The 13,217-nt window shown below is 38.8% G+C and overlaps 1 protein-coding gene across 7 annotated transcripts in view; it reads right to left on the reverse strand.

Annotated features, from left to right (window-relative positions):
- Positions 1-13,217, reverse strand: part of LOC146377328 (CUB and sushi domain-containing protein 3-like) — a 233,650-nt gene that overhangs the window by 159,516 nt on the left and 60,917 nt on the right. For all 7 annotated transcript variants that reach the window (XR_014801636.1, XR_014801635.1, XM_084943659.1 and 4 more), the window contains exon 5: positions 3,278-3,524. Coding sequence is in view for 5 of the 7 variants with exons in the window: in XM_084943659.1 (XP_084799785.1) it covers positions 3,278-3,524 (247 nt within the window). In the remaining 2 variants the exon portion in view is untranslated. The remainder of the gene's footprint in view (positions 1-3,277; positions 3,525-13,217) is intronic.

The raw sequence follows: 13,217 nt of genomic DNA on the forward strand, positions 1-13,217 counted from the left end.
CTGTCAGTGAAAGTTAAAATTGGAGCTTTTACACCTATGAGAAGAGGGTTACGTGATGGCCTGTCAAAACACATCAGTGTCATCCCGTATCAGCTTCCTGCCACGCTCTTCTTAGTGCGTCAACATACAATACTTAGCAGTCATCACCACACCCAGAGCACCTCTCTTTTTGACTCGGTCTCTCACTGACACAGTGTTTGCCTCTCTCGCTCTCTCTGACTCAGAATGACAACTCTAAGGGACAACAAAGCTCGCTAGCTTGATGATTGATTCGATTTTCTTTGAGCCAATTATAATTAACGCCTGGCAGGATCAAATAAAGCACAGGACAAAAAGGAGATGAATAACCTTAGCCTTGAGGTTAGGGGTTAAACCAATTTCATACTTCCTTGTTTCAGATTAGAGTGATTTCTACGTCAAACATCTACAGAAAACCAGAAAAAATCCTGTCTAAACAAAACTCTGTCAAAGATTTTTCATTCGTGTGCAATTTGAATTACAGCAACAGCAAATTTGTGAATTTATTTAGCGTTCCAGATCCACGAGGCATATTTAAAATCGTTTATTTTCCCAACAACTGTCCATGAAAATTCATTAAAGGCATATTTATCACTTCTGTTTCCAACATGCGGCTGTTTTAAAAGCAACATTCTATAAAATGCATAACTATGCACATAAACAAGGCTGCACAGATGTTTCAACAGAACATCTGTATTGACCAATATCACCTTCTTGACTGCCATCAGCTTATCCATAAATAATATCACAATCCCCGATGGCAGAGGCTAGTGTTTTGTTTTTGTTTTTACATGTGGGATCTAATTTCTTAGATCTGTATTAAACTTGTTAACTCGTTAGCAGTAAAATGGTTCAGTTATTTATCTTTTTTACAGATTTCTTTGGTTGCTGGCAGAGAAGGGAGGGATGAATGGCAACAAAAATGAATAAGCAATAAGCAAAAAAATGGCCAATTGGCTAAATTGATATTTTCAAGCTTATATCTCCCCGGGATTTCACAATCTCTGCATCCTAAATAACAAACCTTTGTTCCTTTGCGTACTGTAAGATGTCAATAGGCAGCCCAGTTTTTATCAGAAGAACTAAGAAAATATCTTGAGGCGATACAGCTTCATCTTACCATGCATCAACCTCTCTTTGGAATAAACTTTGAGTTGCAAATCTCTTGCAGTCTTTACAGCTACAGTCTAAACTTATTTATTCTCAGTTCCCATATCATTTTTGTCTTGTTTATAATAAAACTTTGTCCAGTTATTGTATTGCACAAAATTGCTCAGCTGGAATTTTTTTTTTTTTAAGTGAATTAAATGTGATCTGATTACTGTATTAAATGCCATTGTCGTGCCAAGTGTATGTATGTATGTAAAACTAAAGCTTACATTTTAGATCACCTATATAAAAATAGTGCAAAAGTTCATTACAGACATTCAAATCTTTCTTTTTTTCAGTATATGGCCGCCTTTATTTATGGTGGGACAGATTTCCTGGGTCAAGTTGTGTTGTTCTATCATTCTCTGTGAGTTACCCCATTAGATGTTTAAGTAGGGCAACATACTAGGCCAGGTCATAGATTTGCTTTTTTAATTCTTTACCTTTAGCACAGAGCCAGTTTAGCTCACTGTATTGAGCAGGCAATCCATAAGGGTAATGCAGAGGCTGGGTTTGAATCTCCCCCAAGGGCATTTAATGTGTGCCTTCCCCTGGTCTCTCTCTCAGCTCTCCTGTCTTGGCTCTGCTATCCTATTTCAATAAAGGCTAAAAGCCCCCAAAAATATATTAAAAAAGAGAACTTCAGTATGATGTTGGCAGTGTGCTTGGATCATTATCATGCTGGAATATTCCTTTTCTGCCAGTCTTCTGGAGACTGGGAGTCATCATGTCAGCTATATCCAAAAGCATTCATGGCGCCATCTATCAATGCCATCTCCCCAACACCTTTTACCTTTATACTTGTGCAGCCCCATATCATCACACTCCCACCTCTGCATGTCACTGTCAGAGCTATGTGATGTGGCTCGTCTGGTCCTCAGACAAGCCACACACACACACACACACACACACACACACACACACACACGGTACGACAGCACAGCACAACCATTTTGTATTTAAAATGCTTGTGTGGACTAAGGCCAGTGGATGAATTTTAGCAGCCACTGCTTACACAAGCTTATGAGCTTATAAGTTAAAGGGAACACTTACCACTGGTATATCCATCGATTTAAAACTATTCTTGGTCTGCTCCCATTTTACTTACTGACACGCACTTGCGCTGAATTCAGAAAAAGGGTATTCAAATTCCTTCCTTGCGGAATCAGCTGCAAACTCAACTGAAACTTAAGGAGCTGGTGTCACTAAATGAATTTAAATGACTTGGATGTCATTATTTCAGGCTGCAAATGTTTTGCTTGAGTATTATTACCCCTGTGTTTCCCATTAGACAATGACTTTTATTGATGGTTTAGGCTTTAGTGGTGATGAAGTTTTGGTTATATGTCATACACTGCTACAGCCTACTTAATTTGTGTATTTTTGATTTGTGTGTGTGTGTGTGTAACTATTATACACAGCTACTGTTGACTGTACTCTTGTCTGTTTCTGGTTTAACAAAAAACTTTAAAAAGTAAAACTCCGACTGGGAAAAATGACCAGCACACTGACTTGTTTTAGTTTAAAATGCAGGTGCACTACTTTTCTGTTCATTTTTATAATTGCCCCTTCAAAACCTAAACATTTACTGGACCTCTCAGTATTTCTTTGCCCATTTTTGGGGAATTTTTCCCTTAGACAATATGCCTGGGTTTGTAACTGCAGCTGTGGACCTGTAAAGTCTACTAAAAGACTAAATGTGATATTATTTTACAGAAATAAAAAATGTTTTATTACTTGGTTAAGTTTCATGTCAATAAAACCTGACTTTGTACTAGCAGCCCAAATGAATAATGATAAAAGTAATAAATGTGCCATGATTTTACAGTTTTACTCTAATACTAAAGCCTGTTTCTTCTTCGCAGAAAGATAATGTGCTCCAGAAAATATATTACACACCTTAAAACTTGTGGAAACCCAACGTCCAATGCTACTAACACAATCTTGTCTCACACTAATCACAGACACTTTTCTTTTAACACTTTGTCAACACCAAACATACTGTACACACCACCTGTCATGGTACGACTCTTAATATAAAAAAACTAAATGCTCATTTGATGAAATACCAGCACTTCCCACCCTCATTCCTCCACGCAGGTCAACTCACCAGATGGTCGGCAGTTCAGATCCCTCGATTTCCAGATAATCTGACTTCTCCTCCATTTGAAATTCAGTAAACACTAGAGAAATAGTGTCTCCCGGATCTGCCAGTATGGTCCACTTGCACTCCCCGCTGCTGCCCAGGCCCCCAGCACCTCCGCTTCCGCCAGCGCTGGGGGACTCACCACTGGGGAAATCGAAGCTGGAGATGAGCCCGCTGGAGCCCCTCAGGGTGCCACCGCATGTGTCCTCCGCTGTCAGTCACCAAAGAGAAAAAAACGGTCGGGGAGGGGTAAGAGAAGAACAGACACATGGTCTCTGGGTTATTTTAGACCTGTTTCTCAAAGTTCAGCATGAGGGAAATGTGACTGCAGGCATAAAACATCTGCACCTGTCTTCTCAGATAAATACAAACCAGAGAAGGACTGATAGAAGTAGCAAGTGGAGCTGTGCAGGCCCTTTAAACTCATTATTGTTTTCACACAGTCACAGGTTGTCAAATCCACTATGCAGAGCTTATTTCAGCACAACTGTGGGACTGCCGATGACAGGAATCACAAGTTTAAAAGGTCGGCTGTGTTGTGTTTATGAGGGCAAGAATCATCAAACATTTAGTTGAGTGGCACTGAGCAAAATAATTTACAAATTAGATGGGTACTAATTTCGTCACGATGAGGGTGTAATATCCTAAATATCTCCTGCACTTTCTCTGATAGTCATAAATTCATCACTGCTCCCTCTGAACCCCACTCATATGTCAAAAAAACAAAGAAACAGAAAAAGTGGTCATAAACAGAGTTTAGAACGCTGTTAAAAAAAAAAAAAAAAATCCAATGTGGGGTGCATGGCACATCAGCTGAATGTTAATGCTGTCTACCATAACAGTGGCTCGCTCTCTTTCACTCCGTGTCCCTTTCCCCCACAACTCTTTCTCATATCTCTCCATCTCTCACTTCATTCCCCTCCTCTGAGCCCTCTCACTTTTCGCTATTATTCACCACCCTCCCCTCTATCCCTCTATCCGTTTCTCCTCCCTAAAGAATTCTAATGATGGCAGGGCTTTCACAGTTTTCACATCATTTAAGACTAATATGTGACACTCAGCTGTGCCAGCTGAAACCTTTGATGGCTCAGTGCTCCACACTGGGCTGTCAGAACTGCCAGCCTTGGAACATTCCTGTATGCTGCATCACATGATTGGTCAAGGAACAAGGAAGCTGATGTATAAAAATGTGAAAGAAGATAAAGACGGGGGGGGGGGGGGTGCAGACATGAGCACGAGCTGCTTGTTAGTTTGATCCATGTCCTTTTGACACATTAGCAGAGCTACTGCAATTGATCAAAGTCTTTATGAGACGGCCAGTAATTGGAAAATTGATATGTACATGTACGATTCATATAAAGGGCAGACTTTGTAGACTATCCCAATATAGGTAAGCTTGGTTTAGGCTCATTTGCTGAATGCCAGCAGCCTTGTAATGCCAAAAAATTGTAAAGACATTTGTTTCTGGATTAAAGTCATCATACTCTCCATCATGCTAAAACTTACCCTGAGTGGCATATGGCGTATCTCTTAAATGTATTTAAGATGACATTCCAAAGAGTGCCCCACAGACTTGTGGAGTAATTGCTATCGACTGAAATTAAAATGATATTAAAGTGCTTCTGAATCTGACCAGAGGAGCAATATCATATTTCAACCTTGATGATAGACAGGAGGGCTGCATAAAGTATCCCCATGGCCATCAAAGAAAATAGAGCTAGGAGGAAGTGTCAGAAAGCCTGTGATAATGAAAGGGAAGGGAAGAGGGTATAGGACATGTAATGGAAAAAAAAATAAGTGAGAAGGGAAACAAACAGGAGTATAGAGAATAGTGAAAGAAACATTGGGTTTCTATAAGAAACAAAAACAGACAGGGGAGAGACAAGACAGACATGGAAGGGGAAAATGAAAATGTCAGAGGAAGATTCTGCCAGCAGACCTCAACGCAAACATCTTCACATGTCAAACTAAGCCTCGTTAATAATAGGATCTTTAAGATCAAGACGTGTTTTCTACATGCTGATTTCTACCTTACTGTTAACCTGTCAAAGTCATTTATATACCAGCTCTCAATGACACAGCTGACAGTATCATAGCACCAGTTTTTTGATTTTGAAAGACAAAGTTAATTTTGACTGCTGGAATTTTTGTCTCCCCCTACTGGCAGTGACAGCAATCACATAAACACTGTCAAGGTTTCCCTGATATTTCAGACCTAGTCTTTGCTCCCAAGTTGCCGCACTACTAGTTCCTCAGCAACATCTGTAGTCTGCTAAGTCTCTGTCGCAATCATTGCTGATTAATTTAAAATGCATCAGTACTGGTGCACCAGCGTGGGAATATAGCCCCAGACAACAGACTCCGGTATAATGTAAAACACAAAGTGATTTACCTGAGGTTGATTGGCTTAATCAGTACTGTGTGAACTTGTTTGGCAAGAGCTTGAATAAAGGAGGTTCATTTATATGCTAAAGTTCTGCACCCCACTTTAAGGGATGAAATTATTCTCGTAACTTTACATGATGTTCACACCTTTAAATGGAATTCTAGCGTGGCGGTGATGGCAATAATTATGAGTTATGTTGCAAGTTTTTGAATGTGTTCAGTACTGAATTTAATACATCCTGGAAGGCTTAGAGAGCTTCTGAAGGCTCCTTCCATCCCCAGTAGTCAGTGGGCACTTCAATCAAATTCATAATGATTCAAGAATTCTTACAGTTTAATACAAAACACTTCTTTTATTTTCCAGTTTATTGGAAACTTGCAAAAATTTCTTAAAGCTTCAGAAAAGTTTCTAGAATCTATTTTTTTCTTCTTTATCCTCAGTTCAGAATTATATCAGAATGACTACATGACTACCCATGACCTTTGCATGGGTTACTATCAGAGTGCATGGTGGAGGATGAGATGGGGCTATGATTAGTTGACATAGACTGAAAGAAAGATAAGAGAAGATGTCAATGTCAAACAGGAATTTGGTGCAAAGTGTTTACCTCAATTGAATTTATTTACCTAAATTTTAACAGTGAATCTCTGTCTAAGCATATAATTATCCTTGGTAAATCTTAATTCAGTATATTATTATACAGGCAGGATATTTTTTAGTGATACTGTACAGCTCCCTGATACGGATTTGATGAATGTATACATACAGTATCTATGATGGCAATATTATATTCTGGTTAGCTACGTTTAAATTCCACAGACATTTAACGAACACCGTGTTTTAGTCTTTGGTCTTAAGAACAATGACTGTGCAATGGTGTTCTCTTAGAACTGAAGAAGCTTCTCAGACGAGTGGTGAAATGTCTTCAAGAAACTTAAAGAAGTCCAGACACTTTTCTTTCCAAGCTCCTTAGATTAAGATGACCTGGATGACTGAGAACCTTCACAGAAATAATGCATAAGGAACTTAACTAAATGTTAACACTGTATTGATGGGGAAGACTGTACCACATTATTACGATAGCACTGTCAAAGTTTCAAAAATTCATAAAAAACAATCCAAAAAATTCACAGGTATTATTGAGTTGCATTAAAGCAGGAGTGGATATTTAATTTCTCCACATGGCTACATGTTGTGGAAGCCCCAACTTAACTGAACTCAATTCTGCAGTGCGGCCCACCACAGGCAGTCCCAGTTTCTTGTGTGGCCCTGTGGGAAAATTAACTGCCTACCCCTGCATTAAAGAGTGCAATTTGGTGTGGAGATAAGAGTGCAGTTAGGTGTGCAAAAAAATACAATGTCTAGCACAGGAGCATACTGCACAACTTCAGTCAGTAAAGACTTCAATACACAGTTGAGTTGGTACAATATGCAAATGAGAATATTGCATGATAGAAAGTTAAGTCACTGGAGGAGGCTGGGTGTGTATATTTCTGTATATGTGTGTGTTGTAGTGACGGTGTAGACAGGGTCCCTTGTTAACGGTTTGACAGCTCTGGGGAAGAAGCCATTTTTCAGGCCTGTGGTGTGTGCATGTGTGCATGTGTCCTTTAGTTTCTAGTATTTTTAAAGAATTGGCAGTCGAGGTGGGTCTAGTCAGAGTTGATATTAGAGGTTTGCTCAGATGTCGAGTCCAGCAGCTTCTGCCTGTATATATTTGAGCACGTCTTATGGAAAATGGCCAGCAGAAGTGATAATGGAGGACATGTGTATCATTTATACCATCGTTCCAAAAGCAGAGTCTGAAAACATTTACTGTTTACCAGTCAGACACACAATTGTAGCGTGTGTCTGGCACTGAGAAGTATTGTGCTCTGGAAGTGTTTCTGCTACACAGACTGGTATAAAACTGAACAACAACACAGAAAAGAACAGTTATTATGAAATGACCACTAGACCGCACATTTATTTATAAAATTGGTGAAAATTATAAGCACACAAAAAGCTTGAGAGTCTGACAAGGCCGCATAAACACAGTATTTGTGAAACCCATTAAAACTGACTGCATGTATTTGGGATGCATTGGGAGGTGCAATGACAACATGGGTATCTGATCTACAGGATGAAAATGCATTTTATTCATTCCTGTGGGGATGTTGGGCAATTTCATTCAAACATGCACACTACACAGCAAAATCTCCAGTGTTAAATTAACACTAGAGAGTGTCTATATGGGTCCACACCTCTGAGTGTTAAATACAACACTGTTGAGTGTTAAGTTAACACTTTTGACAGTGTTATATGTTTAAAAGTAACCTAGTCAGTTTTGAAGATTAACAATGGCTAACACTGAGCAGTGCTGATTTTCTAACACTGGAATATTTCTAACATTTTGAGTTATTTTCCAGTGTTAGAAAATCAGCACTGCTCAGTGTTAGCCATTGTTAATCTTCAAAACTGACTAGGTTACTTTTAAACATATAACAGTGTCAAAAGTGTTAACTTAACACTCAACAGTGTTGTATTTAACACTCAGAGGTGTGGAGCCATATAGACACTCTCTAGTGTTAATTTAACACTGGAGATTTTGCTGTGTACCTTTGATTTTATGTTGCTCAAGCAGCAGACAGTAAATGGATTACAATTTAACTTTTCAACAGCTGACAATGATCACTAAAAAGCTCATCACAGCAAAACAACCATATTATAGATGCTCAATTTGCAAGTCAGGGGAAAATAACAGTAAAAAACAAAAGCCAAGCACATGTCACATGCCCCGAGGTCCACCTCTAAATGGGGTAAATAAACTGCAAATGCACAACCAGTACAAAAAAAACATGTTTGTGATCTCATATCATCGTCAAACATGGAGGAATATATCTAACACAATTGTCCAAGATTATATAGGACAACTGCCAGGACCTAGGGGACTTGCATGATGAAATATGACATATAAATCAATCAAATATCAAAATACAGCAGTGAGTCACACCGCAGTAGATAACAGTAAATTGAGTTAGGTCTTGAAGTGCATGGTTACAGTGAGCAGAAACCACGTGTTGTCATCCCTGCGGTGTGTTTATGTTCGAGCTTGCCACCGTGGCAAATGGCATCACTGACATTATCATACAGAAAGGTTATCCTAAGAAAAAATAAAGAAATAAATCCTATTTTCACTGGACATAAAAACAGGATCCTAAGGTTTGTTTTTTTAATAGCAGCCTTGTGATTTTTCTCTGAAGTGGTTTCCATGATAAAACACATGCTCTCTGATCACTGCTGAATATAATCCAACTCGGGATGTGGCAGCAAGAAAACGCGGGTGAAAGCCTGATAGTTACAAAGATGTTATTTGCCATTTTTTGTGGGCTGAAGAATAAACATGGCATAAATCATTCAACATTAATCACCAATATTTATGGACAGGACTTCCTGTAGGCAGATAGACGCCCACATTTATAACTCATTAACACTCAAGGCTTCAAGTGGATAATTCCTTACTGATTTCCTAATATTTACTGGCAGTGTTTCATTGGGATGCACGGAAGAAATTAAGATACGCTTTGCCAACAAGGTTTATCAACATACGAGGCACTGAATGTGTTCCTTTGCAAATCATTAGAGCATGCTCAAGATTAAACGAAAAAGCATCTCCTGCTTTTAAAAAGGTGACAGAGTTTTTTAGGGTTTTTTTTCCTTAAAGATGGTGGCGAGGATTAGGACTGCTTTAGCTGAGCTCATTTACATCCCCGGCATCAGCTATCTAATGCTACTTGAGGAGGGATTAAGCCTCTCTCCCCTTGACTTTGATCAGATATACAACACTTGTCTTTCTGCTTAGAAATATTCACCCCCACAGATAGAGGGGAAAGAACTCATGTATAATTTTCTACACTACCTCAGGTTTTTTCCTTTGTAATAATCCCACTGTTAATGCAAAGGCAGTTACTATGTCTATACTAAGTCTCGCATTTACTCAGCTGCTAGTCATGTTTAGCATGTTTAACAGGGTCGAGGTATATGAAGATGCGATGGATATTCCATCATTGATATTTCTGCGGGTCATTTCATTACTGTGCCCATCTCCATTATTTTAGATTTTAAAATGAATTATGGGAGAAGTGGAGTACGATTCAGTGAGAAAATAAACATGACAGCACCAATGAAAATATCAAGGCATATAAAGGATTTGGTTGGTTTTGTTTTTAGCAAAATGTACTGCTCTGTCATCTCTCAATTCATTTTGAACAATGGACGTTTACAGTGGTTAAAATATAAACTAGTGTTTTAGGGTTTTAGCAGCAGCTTTTGGTGGAGATACTGGGCTATTCTCAAATCAATTCCAACTGAAGACGACAACCTAGCACTCAGCTGAGCTGAAAAATCCTGCCAAGGGCAAGTGGAGAAGTCCCACTTTGCATAGTAGAGAGTTGAAAAGGTATGACAGGAAGAACTGTGTTTAGTCCCGTCTACTCACGTTATTTGGCACAAAAATGTTTTAAAGAAGCAAGGTTTTCTGTGGCCTAATTTTTTATTCTGTTAGACAGTTGCTGGCAGCAAGAATGACAGTGTATCAATAGACCATATTCTCCTGTTGCCATGCTGTCCCTGTTTGCTGTCTCACTGCCTGGTTTAATGAATGTCCTGAGACAATTTAGATTGAAAGAATCAAAACGGGCAATTGGGAGGAGAAGCAGTAACTCACAATTAGAATAGCCATTAATTCTCCATCTAACAGCCTCTCTGCTTGGAGTTTATTCTTTTTTCTTTAACATCAATCCTTCAGCGCCTTTGACTTTTATGCAATCCCACTCATATCCACTTAGCTCTGATTCTCTGTGACTGTTTCACACATTATTGTTTCTTTAAAAAAGGCAGTGCTAGCTGCTAAACACATACTTATAATTGATCTATATGGAAAAATAACTATAGTAGCAATATGTTAGCTTCACAGGAACTAAATGGAGAATGATCTCATGATCTCAATAACAGAAATAAAGAAATGTGATGTTAGTGTGTTGATAGTCTGACTTTCAGAGATATTGAGCAAAAGAAAATTGTGGTAATTTCTCCATCTTCTATGTTGCGCCCTCAGGGTTAACACTGCAGTGACCAATTTTAATTTAATTAAGGCAAATATTCTCATATCTGATAATTCCACGCTCGTAAGTAATGACGTTTAATGTTGGTCAAATTTGGTTTCTACAAAGATTCATTAGCCATCTTTACACACAGCATTTGCATTGGAGGTTGGTATTGGTCATCTTCTTGCACTTTTCTAATTTTGCTTATCCAGGTGGTGTTGGTGGAGAGGTGTGCAAGGTTGAATAACGCACAATGTGAGTCATAGACAGAAAAGCGGAGCTTTGCTGGCCAAGGTGCATCAGTAGGTAGCAACAGAGACACAGAGAAGGACATAGTTATTTTTCACTTTTACAGCTTTTGCCACCAAGAGAGCACTGAATCACAATTATCGTTGTTTGGATAAGGCAAAGACAGCTAAAGCCAAAATCCATGATTAGTGGACAGATATCAGTGGAACAGGTAAAACAGTATAAGGTTAAATCATATGTCTGCTTCTCTTTATTTCCTTTTTAAATTTTCTTTATAGATTTATGGACGTAAAACAGCTAATGGCAACAGTAGGTTAATAAGATACATTCACTAACTTATTTAAAAAAATCCTTAGCCTTGCATAAAAAAATGCTTAGCCCTAACAGCCCCCTGGGCTTGTAATACACTGGCAGAAACCCCGTCTGCTATTCCTCATAGTATGGTATAATGTTCACATTTATAATCAATGTAGCCAGCCATGCAGCATGTTCTGATAGCTTTGTGTTGTGTTTCAAGAAAACATGGCTGAAACCCCTACGCCGTCTCCCCGGTAAAAACTCAGTAATCAACTGTAAAAACAGAACTGAGACGGACGGTTGTTGAAGCTGTTCGGGTCAGACAGTCTCTTACAAACTGAGAAGTACAGATAAGCTTATAGCAAAGGATGAATTAACTTTAGTATTTTGATTTTAGATAACGTTGTTATCTAAAACGAAAACAGAGCAGAATTTTCCCCAAAACTGTTTAAAAATGAGATAGCGCTGCAATGTTGGTTTGATTTTAAAATCATGTAGCAGTTAACTTGTGAGGGGTGATTGTCCACTCAGGTGCAGCTGAGGGTTGGTGCAGCCAAAATGATACTTTCTACCTCCCCACCCATCTAGCATCCAATTCGAGTCAGCGCCACAGCTGCTCAAGCTCAAAAAATGCCCAAGTAGATGCATATCATCATTATTTCTGTAGGTTCTACAAGCATAAATGTTTGACCATGCTGTTAGACAGGGCTGCAGAAGAATACCGGAAGAAAAGTGAACGAGAAGGAGAAAGTAACAGCAGATGGGAACTGGTTGAAAGACTAAGGTGTTGGGAGATGGCAGGGGTGAACAGTGGATTGGAGAGAGATTTTCTGCAGCCATGTGTTTAGTGGGAAACAATAGGTGATGAGCAGAAAGGGCAGGATCTCTGAGGAAACTAGATCAAAGGACCATCTGCCCACATACAGGAGCCGGCCTGGATTTAGACGAGAGAGAGTGTGGCTCAAGCAGTGCCCGGGCCTGAAAGGAGCGATGTTTCTGGCCTGTGGCAATAGAAGCTAACACCATCCTTAAATGAAAAGGAGCCCTCCATCTGCAGCTTTTTGTTTGCTCCAAGCTTGCCATTTTTCAAACATATGCTGAGCCATTTTCATTTAGCTGTGCCTTGCACTGTAGAATGAGTTGGCATGAGCAAATTTGCTCTGCTGGCTTTGGGATTTCTTAGAATCTCACATTCAGATGGAGTGGGGAGACCTTCGCTTCATTTTTATAACTATTTTTCTTCACTCTTTACTTTTGAATGACTTAGACCCAGTAATCTAAAATTACCAATGTATTAAAATAAAATATTCAAATATTTCACACTTTTCATCCAGCTAATGAAAACTATAGGATGAAAAGTGAAGTCAGCTTTTGTTTTTTAATTCAGCAAATATTGTAAGGTACTGTACTTTAAAAAAAAAAAAATAGCTAAGCCTGCATATTCATACATCAGCAAGGCAACAAAAAAGCAGATAATTATGTTACATTGAAAGGCAGAAATCTGCACACAGGAATGGCCTGTAATCCTTCTCCTCCTCCTCCGATATTTATGTGCATATGGTGAACTACGTCTTTTTTATGTCTCTAAAAAACGAATTAATAAATAAAAGATTTTCCCCGGCTCAAAATAATATTCCTTATACAAATGTAACTTTGGGGTAAAGGGAACATGGAAAAGTAAATGAAAAGCTAAATGTACAACCTTCACCATATTATAAATATGACATACAAAAACACTTAGCTTTGTGATGCCAAGTTAGCAATCCAATGCACCGCTGCTGATCTGTGCAATAGTAAAGACATGAAAATGGAACTGAGCTGAAATAAATAACAACTAGATCTGCCTGTTAAAATGACTCTAAATCCTGGTTTTTATATCGGGATTGGA

Source organism: Perissodus microlepis, chromosome 11 (assembly GCF_051167445.1).
Source record: "Perissodus microlepis isolate ML-2025 ecotype Zambia chromosome 11, ASM5116744v1, whole genome shotgun sequence".
Lineage (NCBI taxonomy): Eukaryota > Metazoa > Chordata > Actinopteri > Cichliformes > Cichlidae > Perissodus > Perissodus microlepis.